The sequence below is a fragment of the Anolis sagrei genome, chromosome 2, assembly GCF_037176765.1.
Source record: "Anolis sagrei isolate rAnoSag1 chromosome 2, rAnoSag1.mat, whole genome shotgun sequence".
Lineage (NCBI taxonomy): Eukaryota > Metazoa > Chordata > Lepidosauria > Squamata > Dactyloidae > Anolis > Anolis sagrei.
The window spans coordinates 624,634-643,463 of record NC_090022.1 but is presented as its reverse complement, the minus strand read 5'-3'; the positions used below and the strand labels follow the sequence as shown (position 1 = coordinate 643,463).

At 48.9% G+C, this 18,830-nt stretch overlaps 2 protein-coding genes across 21 annotated transcripts in view; one reads left to right on the top strand and one right to left on the bottom strand.

The window, feature by feature from the left end:
* LOC132766262 (zinc finger protein 135-like) overlaps positions 1-18,830 on the top strand; it is a 457,616-nt gene that overhangs the window by 124,530 nt on the left and 314,256 nt on the right. The gene's annotated exons all lie outside the window — the stretch shown is intronic.
* Positions 1-18,830, bottom strand: part of LOC132766369 (zinc finger protein ZFP2-like) — a 252,056-nt gene that overhangs the window by 18,693 nt on the left and 214,533 nt on the right. For 19 of the 20 annotated variants that reach the window (XM_067464954.1, XM_067464953.1, XM_067464949.1 and 16 more), the window contains one exon: positions 2,910-4,793. The exons of the other annotated variant lie outside the window; for it this stretch is intronic. In XM_067464954.1, coding sequence (XP_067321055.1) covers positions 3,467-4,519 — 1,053 coding nt within the window. In that variant the 5' untranslated portion in view covers positions 4,520-4,793 and the 3' untranslated portion in view covers positions 2,910-3,466. Of the gene's footprint in view, positions 1-2,909; positions 4,794-18,830 lie in introns of those variants that run through there. 20 annotated transcript variants of the gene reach the window in all.

The following is an 18,830-nucleotide window of genomic DNA, read 5'->3' as shown; positions in this document are numbered from 1 at the left end:
TTCGGAAATCGATTCGTTAATGTTTTGTAATTTTTTTTACTGGCTGCCCTGACACGAGAAATAAATTAGTTCTAGTAAAGTGCTTCTGGGACTTGGTAATGGAGATTTCCTAATCTGGGAAGGCGCATCAGAAAAGCCAGGTCTTTAAGTTCTTTCTGAAGACTGCCAATGTAGGGGCCTGTCTAAGAACTTTGGTGAGGGTGTCCCTTCTGGCAGTGGCTGGTCACTTGTGTAGATGTTGAACATGGATGGAGCGAGCACGCTCCCCTGAGGCAGGCCGTTCTTCTGTTTCCGCCACCTGCTTCTCTGGCCCTGGAACTCAACAAAGAAGCTCCTGTTTTGTAGCAGGTTTCCTATGAGGCGGGTGAGGTGGTCGTCCTTTGTGATATTATACATTTTTCTCAGGAGGAGGCAGCGGTGGTTCACAGTATCACAGGCTGCTGACAGATCTATGAAGACAGATCCTGTGATCTGCTGCCTTTCAAAGTGATCTTCTATGTGCTGAGTCAGGTTCAGCACTTGCGATGTGCAGCTTTTGCCTTTTCTGAAGCCAGCTTGCAGTGGAATCAGACATGGGTCTATTTTTTTCCATAATTCTATGCAAAATAAGTCTCTCCAGAACTTTGTAGAGGTGGCACAACAGGGAGATTGGTCTGTAGCTTTTTGGGTCAGTGCGGTCTTTGCCTGGCTTCAAGATGGCGATGACTCTTGCTTTCCTCCAGATTTTGGGGATCTGGCAGGATGCAGTGCAGTTGTTCATCAGCTCCAGCAGCCAGCGCCTTGCTTTTGGGCCAAAGTTCTTGATTTGTTCCATCCGTAGATCATCCAAGCCAGCTGCTTTGCCATTCTTACATTTATTGAGAGCCATGTCCAATTCAGTAGATGTAAAGGGTTCATGGAGGTTGTTGTTCTCAATCTCTGGTTGTCTGGCTATTGGTTTCTTTCCTACTTTGGTGGCAAGGTTGGGTTTCCCGTTCTTCAAGAGTTGGTGTGCTATCTGATCTGCCTTTATGTTGGCATGGGTATTAGTTTGTGAGGGGTTGTTGCTCAACCGTCTCAGCAGCCTCCACGCCTTCTGGCTGCTCCTGCCCATGTCGACCTCTGTGATCAGCTTGATCCACTGTTCTTTCTTGGCTTCAGAGATGGAGGACACAATGCTCTGCGCTGCCTGATGGGTTTGCTCACTAAATGGGTCTTCGTTGTGGAGCCTGTAATAGTTTTCCAACAAGGCAGCTGTTTCAGGAGTGATGCCCTGGAGGTAGTGGGTTCTGCAGCCTCTCGGTATCGAGGACCGTGAGCAGGTTTTCACGATTTCAATAAAATGCTCATATTCCTCGGGGATTGGCGTGACCGATGTGATCATGTCATCTAACATGTCGGAGAATGTAGTCCAATCTGCCTTTCTGAAGTTGAATCTTCGTTTAAATCGAACTTCCTGAGGCCTTATAGTTGGGAACAGTTGGCATACTATTGGTCGGTGCTGTGTGTTTGGAATTGGTGGTCCCACTGATTTGGTGCATTGCTGTACGATGCTGTCGCTCACAAATAAGAGGTCTGGGTTATAACCTCGGTGCCATCTCCCGCTGTTGTAGGATGGTGGGAGCTTACTATCATGGATGAGTGATAGTTTGTGTAGTTCAGACCAGGAGAGGACAGCCTCTCCATTTTTGTCCTCTTGGGCATAGCCCGATACGTGGCTATGGCTGTTGAAGTCACCAATTACTACCACCCTTTGGTGCCTGTCAAAGTTCTCGGGGGAGTCGAGTTGTCACTAGAACTAATGATTGCTGCACACCGCACACTGCACGTGCCCTATAAGCCTTAGATACCACCTGTCACATCAGCACTTTTAATCTTGTACCCATTACTCTGGCCCGGCCCAGTTTTATTGTGTTTTAGTGTATTGTTTATTGCCTGTTGTTTATTTTGCTTTAATTGTTTTAATTTGCTTAGGTTTGTATTGTTATATTGTGTGTTGAGGTCTTGGCCTTTGTAAGCCGCATTGAGTCCTTCGAGAGATGCTAGTGAGGTACAAATAAAGTTTAATAATAATAATAATAGCCTATTGGCACAGCCTGGGATCACATTGGCCTTTGTGGCTGCCACATCACACTCTGTTTTTTCAAAATAATTTTTATTCAAAGCCAAGAAAGAAAATCATGTTTATACAAATTACAATTTTGGGATTTAAAAAAAAGGAATCCTTAACAAACGTGAAAGACTGAACAGCACACACTTAATAATAAGAACAAAACTAAGAGAAAAACCAATCAACACAATTCTTACCGCACGCTGATTTTTATCTGTATTCACTCGCTTTAAATGCTATTCTATATTTATTTATTATTTTATTTATTTAAAATATTTATATTCCACCCTGCTCACCCCGAAGGGGACTCAGGACCGAGCACATTCCATTCACTCTTCCATTTCTAAATATAATAAACTCATTCCTAAAACCCACAATAAACAAATGTCCCCTCATTATTATAACTCGTGAATTATTAGTGGGTCCCAATCTCGTTTCATAGAATCCTTGAGTTGGGAGAGACCTCGTGGGCCATCATCCAGTGCCACCCCAGTCTGCCAAGAAACAGGAAAATAGCATTCAAAGCACCCCCGACAGATGGCCATCCAGCCTCTGTTTAAAAGCTTCCAAAGAAGGAGCTTCCACCACACTCCCTCCGGGGCAGAGAGTTCCACTGCTGAACGGCTCTCACAGCCAGGAAGTTCTTCCTCATGTTCAGGTGGAATCTCCTTTCTTGTAGTTTGAAGCCATGGCTCCACTGCGTCCTAGTAAACAAAGTTTCCGAGGTTCCACCTCAATCTTTCCTCCTTCCCCTATTGCCCCTTCCCACCCTAATCTCTCTTACTTTTCCAGAGACCCCCTTTCCACCTCATTTCCCCACTTTTTCCAAACACTCCAACCATTCCAACTTTTCCTCCGTTTCCTTTCCTTCTTTCTCACCCCCTTCCCAAGTCAGTCTTTCCCACTTTTAATTATTCATATACACACAGCATTTCCCCCAAAATGTATACTGTAGTTAAAATTGTATTCTATTATTATATCATTTATTATTTTACTCTATCACTATTACATTTATTATTTTATTGTGTTATCATTATTTATTATTTTTCTCTATTTATTATTATTAATACAATTATTGTATTAATTTATTTATTATTATTGGAGGGATACATAAGCACATTTACACTGAAGAAGGTTTTAATCAGAGTTACAGTCTTATCTTAAATTACAATTTTATGCAATTATTCAGAAACATTTAACCTATAGATAAATGTAATTTTATTGCTATCTATTTTTATTCTCGAAATTTACCAGTAGCTGCTGCATTTCCCACCCTCAACTTATACTCAAGCCAATAAGTTTTCTCAGCTTTTGTGCTAAATTAGGTGCCTGGTCTTAAATTCAGTCGGCTTATACTCAAGTATATATGACATGTAGCTACTCCCCTGTGTGGTTCCTTTGATGGATATGCAGACTGTAACTCCGACTGAAGCTCTTTCCACATTCCATGCATTTATGTGGCTTCTCCCCTGTGTGGATCCTTTGATGGGTACGCAGATCTCCACTCTGACTGAAGCTCTTTCCACATTCCATGCATTTATGTGGCTTCTCCCCTGTGTGGGTTCTTTGATGGATATGCAGATATCCACTCTGACTGAAGCTCTTTCCACATTCCATGCATTTATGTGGCTTCTCCCCTGTGTGGGTCCTTTGATGGAGACGCAGATATACACTCTGACTGAAGCTCTTTCCACATTCCATGCATTTATGTGGTTTCTCCCCTGTGTGGGCCCTTTGATGGAGACGCAGATATCCACTCTGACTGAAGCTCTTTCCACATTCAATGCATTTATGTGGCTTCTCCCCTGTGTGGGTCCTTTGATGGGTACGCAGATATCCACTCTGACTGAAGCTCTTTCCACATTCAATGCATTTATGTGGCTTTTCTCCTGTGTGAATCCTTTGATGCTTACGTAGAGCCCCACTTTCACTGAAGCTCTTTCCACATTCCATGCATGTATGTGGCTTCTCCCCTGTGTGGGTCCTTTGGTGGATACTCAGATGTCCACTCTTACTGAAGCTCTTTCCACATTCCATGCATGTATGTGGCTTCTCCCCTGTGTGGGTCCTTTGATGGATACTCAGATGTGCACTCTGACTGAAGCTCTTTCCACATTCCATGCATTTATGTGGCTTCTCCCCTGTGTGGGTCCTTTGATGGATACTCAGATGTCCACTATTACTGAAGCTCTTTCCACATTCCATGCATGTATGTGGCTTCTCCCCTGTGTGGGTCCTTTGATGGATACTCAGATGTACACTCTGACTGAAGCTCTTTCCACATTCCATGCATTTATATGGCTTCTCTCCTGTGTGAGTTCGTTGATGTGTAGTAAGAGAACTTCTCCCTGTGAAACATTTCCCACATTCCATACAGTTATGTCGCTTCTCCCCTGTGTGTAATTTTGACAAGGAATTGAGATTTTCCATTCTTTTACATTTATGATTCAAATATTATGCCAGAAGGTCACAGATATGTTCTCCTGATTTCCTCTTCTCAGTCTTTGTATTGCTCTAGTCCATTTGAATAAATAAATTACCAAGCCCCACTGTTTACAGCACAATCCTCCCTTTCCTCCTTGAATACACAGCTATGCACCTTGAAATATAATTTCTCCGCCTTATTTCTTGTGAGTGCTGTGTAATTTCATTCCTGACCTAAGGCAAAGGGAAGTGTTCTTCTCAAGGTTCATTCAGAGGTTACCTGCCAGAGAAATGAGAGGAAAATCATATCAGGAGCAGAGCACAGAAATATCTCACTGAACAATAAGAACAATAGCTTGGTGTTGTAGCCAATGCAGGAGAAGAAGGGAGAAAGAGCGGTCCTATGGAGAAGAGCCTCTGCCTGCTGAGAAGTACTTTAACACTTGCCCAACAAAGAGCCAGCCCTGCAAAGGGGAGAGTGGCCCACGATTCCCTGCATGAGATTATTTGAACTGCAGTGTGTTCAGAGTGTCATCCAATCTTTGCAAAGGAAGACTTGTAACAATATGGTCAGCGCAGAATGAACTAAGAGGGCAAAGCATTTCCTGCCTAGATCCCGCTTCCTCACATCCCAACTCAGAACCTGAGTTTCATTGAGGATCATTTATTTATTTTTTAAATAAATAAATGATCCTCAATGAATCCCCTGCAACCCCTGCAAAAAACCGAAACTGTCATCTGGGTAGTGCCAGCAGAACATTGTATACCATGTGCCACCAGGTAAATGGTCCCCCAATTCACTATAGAGTTTATTGATCACATCCACAAGTACCATGGCTTTCTCCTCACAATAACTGCAGATTGCGGGGCCCACTTTGCCTCCTAGTTTCGGGGAGGGCTCTTCAGTCTCCTGGGAGTACGGCCAGCTCTGAGTCCCGCTTATTGCCCTCCAATGTATTGGCCCAACTGAGAGCGTCCCGCAGGTGCCTCAGCAACACCTGGATTACGGCTTTAATTCATAGAATCATAGAATCAAAGAGTTGGAAGAGACCTCATGGGCCATCCAGTCCAACCCCCTGCCAAGAAGCAGGAATATTGCATTCAAATCACCCCTGACAAATGGCCATCCAGCCTCTGCTTAAAAGCTTCCAAAGAAGGAGCCTCCACCACACTCCGGGGCAGAGAGTTCCACTGCTGAACGGCTCTCACAGTCAGGAAATTCTTCCTAATGTTCAGATGGAATCTCCTCTCTTGTAGTTTGAAGCCATTGTTCCGCGTCCTAGTCTCCAAGGAAGCAGAAAACAAGCTTGCTCCCTCCTCCTCCCTGTGGCTTCCTCTCACATATTTATACATGGCTATCATATCTCCTCTCAGCCTTCTCTTCTTCAGGCTAAACATGCCCAGTTCCCTAAGCCGCTCCTCATAGGGCTTGTTCTCCAGACCCTTGATCATTTTAGTCGCCCTCTTCCTCTGGACACATTCCAGCTTGTCAATATCTCTCTTGAATTGTGGTGCCCAGAATTTATTTATTTATTTATTTATTTGATGCATTTATTAACCGCCGCTCTCAGCCCTGGGGCGACTCGCGGCGGTGTACAACACATAAAAAACAGTTTACAATGCGTCAACATGACAGTAACCAACATATCCCTACTACACAAACATCTAATTACACTAAAATGATCCGCTTCGTCTTATCGTAGAATCATAATCAGTCTCGTAGTCGTATTCTGTTCCGGTTGTCATTTCCAGTTACTGTAGCACTTAATTAAATGCCTTCTCGAAAAGCCATGTCTTCAGGCTCTTGCGGAAGGACATGAGGGAGGGCGCCTGTCTGATGTCAACAGGGAGGGTGTTCCACAGCCGAGGAGCCACCACCGAGAAGGCCCTCTCTCTCGTCCCCGCCAGACGTGCCTGTGAGGCAGGCGGGATCGAGAGAAGGGCCACCCCAGACGATCTCAAGGTCCTCGTAGGCTCATAGGCCGAGATGTGGTCTGAAAGGTATTTTGGGCCGGAACCGTTTAGGGCTTTGTAGGCCAACACCAGCACCTTAAATTGGGCCCGGTAGCAGATCGGCAGCCAGTGGAGCTGGAACAACAAGGGCGTTGTATGCTCCCTGCGTCCTGCTCCTGTTAATAATATTGTGTAGACCTTGTGCTAATACTGTGTAGACCCTTCGAACTGTGTAGCGCCATTCCGAACTGGCCACGGCTGCGTAGCCTTTCCATTAGATCTTGAAGTAGGCTTCTTCGCTGTTACTTATTGAGCAAAGTGTGACTAACCATCTGCGCTGCCCCATCCCCGAGTTATCAACTCCGGAAGCCTATCCGCTGGTTCACCAACCGTCTAGAGTCTCATTAGAGTCTCACTGGGGTCATAGCAATATTTAGTCAATATCGTATAATATCAACTAGCACTTTCCGATAGTCATTGTTTGTCATCTGTTATCATTGCAATAAGAACAATTTAGAACACCTAGGCGCCTGCCCTCTGCTGCTAGATTGCACCAGCACTTTCACCCCTACCCTGTCCCTCTGTGCCGCACTTTATATCGCTAAGTAGACTTTATATCGCTAAGTAGAGCACTTTAGACCTAGCACCTTATTAATGTGCCTTGAATGTGTTTTGCTGCTAAGAAAGTTACGATCACCCTCGCTCATTGACGGACTGCTCCTGAAATCCTCGCACTTTAAGAACCAGCTATATCAATATTACCACCTGCATCGCTGCTACCCATGTGGTCCCCCGCCCCCCTTTGGATACTGTTTATGTTGCTCTGGTGTAGTGGAGGGGGCGGGAGAGGAGGTAGTCCGGAGCCTGGGATTGAGAATGTGGTAGGGAGGGGGGAGGAGGGGGAGGGGGGATGCTGGCAAGAACCAATAAATTTAACAACAAGCATAGGAGAAAGCACTCTTATAGCTCATAACTGCGGCATGGAGGGGGGGAGGTGTTCCACTAGCCGAGGGGCCCCCATAGAGGTCGTGGTGGGAAGGAGGAGATGCAGGAGAAGGAGACCCCGAATTCGGCCTGATTCGGACCGTTTTTCCAAATTAATTTTTCCCAATAGGTCTCCTAAGGTAATTTGGTGTAACCAGGTGAGTGGGCCCTCTGGCTTGAAGGTGGTGTTGTTGAACGCCAGGTCTGTCAACGGGAAAACAACTTGGATTCAGGACTTAATCCTGGAGGAGCGGGCAGATCTGGCGTGCATCACGGAGACCTGGTTGGATGAAGCGGGGGGCGTAAATCTCTCCCAGCTTTGTCCTCCAGGGTTCTCCGTGCAACACCAACCAAGAGCCGGAGGACGGGGAGGCGGGGTCGCAGTGGTCTATAGAGATACCATCCATCTAACCAGGAGCCCCATCCCGCAGACCACAAATTTCGAATGCGTCCACCTGAGGGTGGGTGACCGGGACAGAATAGGGATTCTGCTAGTGTACCGTCCACCTCGCTGCACTACAGTCTCCCTACCTGAGCTAGCGGGGGTGGTCTCGAGCCTGGCGGTGGAGTCCCAACGGCTTCTTGTGCTGGGGGACTTCAACATCCACGCTGAGGCAACCCTCACAGGTGCAGCTCAGGACTTCATGTCCGCCATGGCAACCATGGGGCTGTCCCAACAAATAACTGGCCCCACCCACTGTGCTGGACACACATTGGACTTGGTTTTCTGCCAGGGATGGGAGCAGGGTGGCGGTGTGGAGGAGTTGTCCATCTCTCCGTTGCCGTGGACCGACCACTTCCTGATTAGATTTAGGCTCACTGCGCCCCCTAACCTCCGCAAGGGTGGAGGACCCATTAAGATGGTCCGCCCCAGGAGGCTAATGGATCCGAACGGATTCCTGACGGCTCTTGGGGAGTTTCCCGCCACCGCGGTAGGCGACAATGTCGAGGCCTTGGTCGCTCTCTGGAATGGGGAGATGACCAGGGCTATTGACATGATCGCTCCGGAACGTCCCCTCTCAAGTAACCGAGCTAAACCAGCCCCTTGGTTCACCGAGGAGCTGGCAGCGATGAAGCGAAGGAAGAGGGTTCTAGAGAGCGTGTGGCGATCGGACCCAAGCGAGTCAAACCGAGCACGGTTTGTGTCCTTTTTGAGGGCATATGCCGCGGCAATAAAAGCCGCAAAGAAAACCTTCTTTGCGGCCACTATTGCGTCTGCAAAGAACCGTCCGGCGGAGTTGTTCCGGGTTGTCAGAGGTCTTTTAACTCCCCCCACTGGTGGGAGCCCTGACAACTCGGCAACGCGCTGTGAAGCATTTGCTCGGTTCTTTGCAGACAAAGTCGCTTTGATCCGTTCTGGGCTGGACGCCACATTAGATGCAGTCTCTGTGGATGTGACACAAGCACCTGCTTGTCAGATTTTGTTGGATTCGTTTCAGTTTGTGAAACCCGAGGATGTGGACAAGGTACTTGGAGGAATGAGACCCACCACGTCCATCCTAGACCCCTGCCCATCCTGGCTTCTTAAGGAGGCCAGAGGGGGATTGGCCGAGTGGGTAACGGTGGTGGTTAATGCCTCCCTTCGGGAAGGCAAGATTCCAGCGAGCCTAAAACAGGCTGTTATAAAGCCGCTGTTGAAGAAACCATCACTTGACCCCACTAAATTGGACAACTTTCAGCCTGTTTCCAATCTTCCCTTCTTGGGCAAAGTCATGGAAAGCGTGGTGGCCTCACAACTCCAGGTATTCTTGAGAGACACGGATTATCTGGATCCGGCACAGTCTGGTTTCAGACCGGGACATGGTACCGAGACGGTCTTGGTCGCCTTAGTGGATGATCTGCGCCGGGAGCTAGACAGGGGGAGTGTGTCCCTGTTGGTGCTCCTGGACCTCTCAGCGGCCTTCGATACCGTCGACCACGGTATTCTTCTGGGGCGCCTTGCAGGCACTGCTCTGCAGTGGCTCCGGTCATTTCTGGAGGGTCGTACTCAGAAGGTGTTACTGGGGGACTCCTGTTCAACGCCGCAGCCGTTGACCTGTGGCGTTCCTCAGGGTTCCATCTTGTCCCCCTTGCTGTTTAACATCTACATGAAGCCGCTGGGTGAGATCATCCGGAGTTTCGGGGTGCGGTGTCACCTGTACGCAGATGACGTCCAACTCTGTCACTCCTTCCCACCTGCTACTAAGGAGGCCGTCGAAGTCCTGAACCGGTGCCTGGCCGCTGTAATGGTCTGGATGAGGGCGAACAAACTGAAATTAAATCCAGACAAGACAGAGGTACTCCTGGTCAGTCGCAAGGCCGAACAGGGTATAGGGTTACAGCCTGTGCTGGACGGGGTCGCACTCCCCTTGAAGGCGCAGGTTCGCAGCTTGGGTGTGACCCTGGACTCATCGCTGAGCCTGGAGCCCCAGGTTTCAGCGGTGACCAGGGGAGCATTTGCACAGCTTAGGCTCGTGCGCCAGCTGCGCCCGTATCTTGGGAAGTCTGACTTGGCCACGGTGGTACACGCTTTGGTCACATCCCGCCTCGACTACTGCAACGCTCTCTACGTGGGGCTGCCCTTGAAGACGGTCCGGAAGCTCCAGCTAGTCCAACGCGCGGCAGCCATGTTGTTAACGGGAGCTGGACGCAGAGAGCATACAACGCCCCTGCTGTCCCAGCTCCACTGGCTGCCGATCTGCTACCGGGCCCAATTTAAGGTGCTGGTGTTATCCTACAAAGCCCTAAACGGTTCCGGCCCAAAATACCTTGCAGACCGCATCTCGGCCTACGAGCCCACGAGGGCCTTGAGATCATCCGGGGAGGCCCTTCTCTCGGTCCCGCCTGCCTCACAGGCACGTCTGGCGGGGACGAGAGAGCGGGCCTTCTCGGTGGTGGCTCCCCGGCTGTGGAACACCCTCCCTGCTGAAGTTAGACAGGCGCCCTCCTTGATGGCCTTTCGTAGGGGCCTGAAAACATGGCTCTTCGAGCAGGCCTTCAACTGAGTGTATTGAATGACAATGGAATGAACTAGGACTACGAATTTTGGCTATGACCCCAGGACCTGACGAAGCGGATTTTTAGTATAAGTATATGTTATGTTGTATTTGTCTGGTTTGTATTGTCACGGCTCACTGTACACTGTCTTCTTTGTTGTTGTTCACCGCCCCAAGTCGCCCTCGGGCTGAGAGGGGCGGTCAGTAAATGCAAGAAATAAATAAATAAATAAATAACATGGCTGCCGCGCGCTGGACTAGCTGAAGCTTCCGGGCCGTCTTCAAGGGCAGCCCTACGTAGAGAGCGTTGCAGTAGTCAAGGCGGGATGTGACCAGAGCGTGTACCACCGTGGCCAAGTCAGACTTCCCAAGGTACGGGCGCAGCTGGCGCACGAGCCTAAGCTGTGCAAATGCTCCCCTGGTCACCGCTGAAACCTGGGGATCCAGGCTCAACGATGAATCCAGGATCACACCCAAGCTGCGAACCTGCGCCTTCAAGGGGAGTGCGACCCCGTCCAGCACAGGCTGTAACCCTATACCCTGTTCGGCCTTGCGACTGACCAGGAGTACCTCTGTCTTGTCTGGATTTAATTTCAGTTTGTTCGCCCTCATCCAGACCATTACAGCGGCCAGGCACCGGTTCAGGACTTCGACGGCCTCCTTAGTAGCAGGTGGAAAGGAGTGACAGAGTTGGACATCATCTGCGTACAGATGACACCGCACCCCGAAACTCCGGATGATCTCACCCAGCGGCTTCATGTAGATATTAAACAGCATGGGGGACAATATAGAGCCCTGTGGAACCCCACAGGTCAAAGGCTGTGGTGTTGAACAGGAGTCCCCCAATAACACCTTCTGGGTACGGCCCTCCAGAAATGACTGGAGCCACTGCAGAGCAGTGCCCCCAAGGCCCATTTCCGCAAGGCGCCCCAGAAGGATACCGTGGTCGACGGTATCGAAGGCCGCTGAGAGGTCCAGGAGCACCAACAGGGACACACTCCCCCTGTCTAGCTCCCGGCGCAGATCATCCACTAAGGCGACCAAGACCGTCTCGGTACCATTTCCCGGTCTGAAACCAGACTGTGCCGGATCCAGATAATCCGTGTCTCTCAAGAATACCTGGAGTTGTGAGGCCACCACGCTTTCCATGACTTTGCCCAAAAAGGGAAGATTGGAAACAGGCCGAAAGTTGTCAAATTTAGTGGGGTCCAGTGATGGTTTCTTCAACAGCGGTTTTATAATAGCCTGTTTTAGGCTCGCTGGAATTTTGCCTTCCCGGAGGGAGGCGTTAACCACCACTGTTACCCACTCAGCCAATCCCCTCTGGCCTCCTTCAGAAGCCAGGATGGGCAGGGGTCTAGGATGGACGTGGTGGGCCTCATTCCTCCAAGTATCTTGTCCACATCCTCAGGCTTCACAAACTGAAAAGAATCCATCAAAATAGGACAAGCAGGTGCTCGAGTCACATCCTCAGAGACTGCATTTAACATGGTGTCCAGCCCAGAGTCGATCAAAGCGACTTTGTCTGCGAAGAACCGAGCAAATGCTTCACAGCGCGTGACCGAATTGTCAGGGCTCCCGCCTGAGGTGGCGGGAGTTAAAAGACCTCTGACAATCCGGAACAACTCCGCCGGACAGTTTTTTGCAGACGCAATAGTGGCCGCAAAGAAAGTTTTCTTTGCGGCTTTTATTGCCGCGGCATATGCCCTTAGAAAGGACACAAACCGTGCTCGATTTGGCTCGCTTGGGTCCGAACGCCACACGCTCTCTAGTTCCCTCTTCCTTCGCTTCATCACTGCCAGCTCCTCAGTAAACCAAGGGGCTGGTTTAGCTCGGCTACTTGAGAGGGGACGTTCCGGAGCGATCATGTCAATTGCCCTGGTCATCTCCCCATTCCAGAGAGCGACCAAGGCCTCGACATGGTCACCTACCGAGGTGGCGGGCAACTCCCCGAGAGCCGTCAGGAATCCATTCGGATCCATAAGCCTCTTGGGGCGGACCATCTTAATGGGTCCTCCACCCTTGCGGAGGTTAGGGGGCGCAGTGAGTCTAAATCTGATCAGGAAGTGGTCGGTCCATGGCAACGGAGAGATGGACAACTCCTCCACACCGCCACCCTGCTCCCATCCCTGGCAGAAAACCAAGTCCAATGTGTAAGCTCACAGCAGCCGCTCCCAGAAATGACACAGGACGCCAATCCGTGATCAGACAGGAAACTTTTACTACTGGATGCATATACACAATGAAAGCCAGGATTGGCACACAGACGCAAGTCAACCCTTATATACCCTCCCCCACATTCGAATCCCCTCTTCCCGCCTGACAAAGATCCCGCGCAATATTCCCCGCCAAACCACCAACGGCCCCTCCCAAGGCCACCAGCTGCAATTCCTTATCAGTTCTCCATGTCAGGAATCCGGTTTTTTGCGCCAACATCCAAGGCCAGGAAACCGAGTCCTGACACCAATGTATGTCCAGCACAGTGGGTGGGGCCAGATATTTGTTGGGACAGCCCCATGGTTGCCATGGCAGACATGAAGTCCTGAGCCGCTCCCGTGAGGGTCGCCTCGGCATGGATGTTGAAGTCCCCCAGCACAAGGAGCCGTTGAGACTCCAACGCCAGGCTCGAGACCACCCCCGCTAGCTCAGGTAGGGAGACTGTAGTGCAGTGAGGTGGACGGTACACTAACAGAATCCCTATTCTGTCCCGGTCACCCACCCTCAGGTAGACGCATTCGAAATTTGTGGTCTGCGGGATGGGACTCCTGGTCAGATGGATGGAATCTCTATAGACCACTGCGACCCCGCCTCCCCGTCCTCCGGATCTCGGTTGGTGCTGCACGGAGAAGCCTGGAGGACAAAGCTGGGTAAGATTTACGCCTCCAGCTTCATCCAACCAGGTCTCTGTGATGCACGCCAGATCTGCCCGCTCATCCAGGATTAGATCTTGGATCCAGGTCGTTTTTCCGTTGACAGATCTGGCGTTCAACAGCACCACCTTCAATCCAGAGGGCCCGCTCACCTGGTTACATCAATTTACCTTAGGAGACCGGTTGGGGATTGTTAATGTAGATAAGCGGTCCGAATTAGGCCGAATTTGAGGTCTCCTTTTTCCGCATCTCCCCCTCCCTACCACGACCTCTATGGGGGCCCCTCGGCTGGTGGAACACCTCCCCCCCTCCATGCCGCAGTCCAAACCCAATATCTTAGTTTCTGCTTCGCTAGTTGTTTGGTTCGTTGGCCCTTGCCAACACCCTTGCTCCCCCTCCTCCCCCCTCCCCGCCCCATTTTTGTTCACAGGCTCCAGCCCACCTCCTCCCTTGCCCCTTCCACTGGTCAGTAGTAATAGGGACAGTACAGATAGGGGGATGGGGAACCACATGGATAACAGTAGATTCAGATGGTACTAGATGTTCCAGCCACACCAGTTGGATAGTTCATAAAGTGCAAGAAGTCTTAAAATGCAACACAGTCAATAATACCACTCAATTCAGCACACTGCGTGCCGTTGGGCACGTTCATAAAGAGCAAGATCTAAAGTGCAATAGATACCCGAACTGGTTCTCAGCGCTAACTAAAGTGCGGCATAGAGGGATGAGGAAAGGGGCATAAGTGCTGGTATATTTAGCAGCAAGTGGCAGGCGCCTTAAAGTGCTATTGCGTTCTTATATCAAATTAGCAGCAAAAGACAACCAATGGATGTACTATGTTAGTGATATGTAATCACACTCTCACGAGGATGATGGTGATAGCAATTCGTTAAGGTTGTTATGACTCAAGGTGTAACTCTAGACGGTTGGTATAAAAAGCGGATGGGTCTTCCGGAGATGGTCAACACAGCGGCGGTCAGCACAATTGGTCTATCACAATATCTATCAACACAAAGAAGGCCAGCACAAAAGGTCTACACAATATCAATCAACACAGCAACACAGCAGAGGTCAGCATAGAATTGGACACAATATTCCAGATGTGGTCTAACCAAAGCAGAATAGAGGGGTAGCATGACTTCCCTAGATCTAGACACTATGCTCCTCTTGATGCAGGCCAAAATCCCATTGGCTTTTTTTGCCGCCACATCACATTGTTGGCTCATGTTTAACTTGTTGTCCATGAGGACTCCAAGATCTTTTTCACACGTACTGCTCTCGAGCCAGGCGTCACCCATTCTGTATCTTTACATTTCATTTTTTCTGCCAAAGTGGAGTATCTTGCATTTGTCACTGTTGAACTTCATTTTGTTAGTTTTGGCCCATCTCTCTAATCTGTCAAGATCGCTTTGAATTCTGCTCCTGTCCTCTGGACTATTGGCTATCCCTCCCAATTTGGTGTCGTCTGCAAACTTGATGATCCTGCCTTCTAGCCCTTCATCTAAGTCATTAATAAAGATGTTGAACAGGACCGGGCCCAGGACGGAACCCTGCGGCACTCCACTTGTCACTTCTTTCCAAGATGAAGAGGAAGCATTAGTGAGCACTCTGTGTTTGTCCACTTAACCAATTACAGATCCACCTCACTGTAGTTTTGCCTAGCCCACATTGGACTAGTTTCCTTGCCAGAAGGTCATGGGGGACCTTGTCGAAGGCCTTACTGAAATCCAGGTACGCTACATCCACGGCATTCCCCGCATCTACCCAGCTTGTAGCTCTATCGAAGAAAGAGATCAGATTAGTCTGGCATGACTTGTTTTTGATAAATCCATGTTGACTATTAGCGATGACTGCATTTGTTTCTAAGTGTTTGCAGACCGCTTCCTTAACAATCTTTTCCAGAATCTTGCCCGGTATCGACGTGAGGCTGACCGGACGGTAGTTGTTTGGGTCATCCTTTTTTCCCTCCTCCAATCTGCTGGAACTTCTCCCGTTCTCCAAGAACTCTCAAAGATGGTTGCCAATGGTTCCAAAATGACTTCCGCTAGTTCCTTCAATACTCTGGGGTGTAGTTGATCTGGCCCTGGGGACTTGAACTCATTTAGAGCGGCCAGGTATTCCTGGAAGACTTGTTTCCCAATTTGGGGTTGCATGTCCTCTAATCCCTCATCCACTCCATCTTGCTGAGGTTGAAGATGAGTTTCTTTTTGTGAGAAAACTGAGGCAAAGAAGGCATTAAGTAGTTCTGCCTTTTCCCTATCCCCTGTCAGCATTGCCCCATCTTCTCCTCGAAGAGGCCCTATCGCCTCCTTGTTTTTCCTTTTTCTACTGACATAAGAAAAGAAGCCCCTTTTATTGTTTTTAATGTCCCCGGCAAGCCTGAGCTCGTTTCGTGCTTTAGACTTGTGGACCTTTTCCCTACAGGTGTTGGCTATTTGTTTGAATTCTTCTTTGGTGATTTCTCCCTTTTTCCACTTCTTGTGCATGTCTCTTTTGTGTCTTAGCACAATTAGAAGTTCTTTGGACATCCATTCTGGCTTCTTTGCACTTGTCCTATTTTTTCTCTTTGTTGGCACAGTTTGCAATTGTGCCTTGAGTATTTCACTCTTGAGAAATTCCCATCCATCCGTAACTCTCTTATCTTTCAGTTTAGGTGGTTCAGTTTAGTTGTTCGGAATGCTCTTTGATGGCAGGTCCGAGAAACTGTAACTCCCAAATGTCAAGGTCTATTTTCCCCAAACTTCACCATTTTGAACTCCACCAATGATGGAACTGAACCAAACGTGGCATACAAGACTTCCATGCCAAACAGAAAACACTAGAAGTGTTTGGTAGACATTTACATTGAGTTTGGGAATTGTAGGTCACATCCAGAGAGCACTGTGGACTCAAACAAGGATGGATCTGGACCAAACTTGGCACAAACGCTCCATATTCCCAAATGTGAAGACAGATGGAGTTTGGGGGAAGTAGACCTTCACATTTGGGAGTAATAGTTACTGGGATTTATAGTTCACCTACAATGAAAGAGCATTCTGAACCCTATGAACAAAAGCATTGGGGCAAACTTCCCACACAGAACCCCCATACTTAAGGCCATCTAGTCCAACTCCCTTCACAAAGGCAAGAAAACGTAATCAAAGCCTTCCTGACAAAGAGCCATCCAGCCATAGATATAGATAGATCTATATGATTCACGCACAGGGAGATATAGTATCATAGATTGGAAAGGGACCCCTAAAGAAGGAGAATTCCATGTTGCCTGTTCCAGAGTGGGCAAACCAGGCAATCTCCACATCAACACTGACAAAGAAACAGCAAGAAATACTGTTTATCCACAAGCAGAAAGAAATTGCATAGATTTGAAACCAATACTTTCTCATTTATTTTCCAGATCTCGAGACTGGGCCACAGCAACGCCTGGCAGGGGACGGCTAGTGATTTGTCATTTTCTGGATCAGAGAGAAAAGAGGAAGGAAAGGAGGAAGGGATTTCAGTGTGGCCTTGAATCAAAGAGAAGTCAGCACCGCTCACGCATTTATCTAATACCCACGCCAACATAAAGGCAGATCAGATAGCACACCAACTCTTGAAGAACGGGAAACCCAACCTTGCCACCAAAGTAGGAAAGAAACCAATAGCCAGGCAACCAGAGATTGAGAACAACAACCTTCGTGAACCCTTTACATCTACTGAATTGGACATGGCTCTCAATAAATGTAAGAATGGCCAAGCAGCTGGCCTGGATGACCTACGGATGGAACAAATCAAGAACTTTGGCCCAAAAGCAAGGCGCTGGCTGCTGGAGCTGATGGACAACTGCACTGCATCCTGTCAGATCCCCAAAATCTGGAGGAAAGCAAGAGTCATCGCCATCTTGAAGCCAGGCAAAGACCGCAATGACCCAAAAAGCTACAGACCAATCTCCCTGTTGTGCCACCTCTACAAGGTTCTGGAGAGACTTATTTTGCATAGAATTACGGAAAAAATAGACCCCTGTCTGATCCCACAGCAAGCTGGCTTCAGAAAAGGCAAAAGCTGCACATCGCAAGAGCTGAACCTGACTCAGCACATAGAAGATGGCTTTGAAAGGCAGCAGATCACAGGAGCTGTCTTCATAGACCTGTCAGCAGCCTATGAGACTGTGAACCACCGCTGCCTCCTCCTGAGGAAAATGTATAATATCACAAAGGACGACCACCTCACCTGCCTCATAGGAAACCTGCTACAAAACAGGAGCTTCTTTGTTGAGTTCCAGGGCCAGAGAAGCAGATGGCGGAAACAGAAGAACAGCCTGCCTCAGGGGAGCGTGCTTGCTCCATCCATGTTCAACATCTACACAAATGACCAGCCACTGCCAGAAGGGACAGAGAGCTTCATCTATGCTGATGATTATGCCATTACTGCTCAAGCAGGGAGCTTTGAGATGGTTGAACAGAAGCTCTCTGAAGCTCTAGGTGCCCTTACTGCCTATTACAGGGAAAACCAGCTGATCCCTAATCCATCCAAAACACAGACATGTGCCTTTCATGTTGAGAACAGACAAGCATCCCGAGCTCTGAGGATCACCCAGGAATCCCACTGGAGCATTGCAGCGCACCCAAATACCTGGGAGTCACTCTGGACCGTGCTCTGACCTACAAGAAGCACTGCCTGAATATCAAGCAAAAAGTGGGTGCCAGAAACAATACCATAGGAAAGCTGACTGGCACAACCTGGGGATCACAACCAGATACAGTGAAGACATTTGTCCTTGTGCTATGCTGCGCTGCCCAGTGTGGAACACATCTCACCACGCTAAAACTATGGATGTGGCTCTTAATGAGACATGCCGCATTATCACAGGGTGTCTGCGCCCTACACCACTGGAGAAATTACACTGCTTAGCCGGTATTGCAGCACCTGACATCCGCCAGGAAGTACCAGCCAATAGTAAAAGGACCAAGGCAGTGACATCTCCAGCTCATCCCCTGTTTGGTATCAGCTTGCACATCAACAACTTCAATCAAGAAATAGTTTTCTAAGATCTACAGAGATACTCGGAACACCTCAGCAAGTGAGAGTCCAAAAGTGGCAGGCTCAAACCCAGAACCTCAACCAATGCCTGATACCAAATGGGAGACTCCCCCCTGGGCACACAGAAGACTGGGCGACTTGGAAGGCGCTGAACAGACTGCGCTCTGGCACCACGAGATGCAGAGCCAACCTTCAGAAATGGGGCCACAAAGTGGAATCCACGACATGCGAGTGCGGAGAAGAGCAAACCACTGACCGTCTGCTGCAATGCAACCTGAGCCCTTCTTCCACATGATACACAAGGGAGGACCTTCTTGCGGCAACACCAGAGGCACTCCAAGGGGCCAGAGACTGGTCAAAGGACATTTAATCAACTACCAATTTATTATTTATTTATTTGCTTTATTTGTATACCGCTCTCTCTCAGCCTTTCTCAGGCGACTCAGAGCGGTGAACAACCTAACAAAATACAAAATACAAGGTACAACAATAGCATATAAAACCATGACAATTACATCA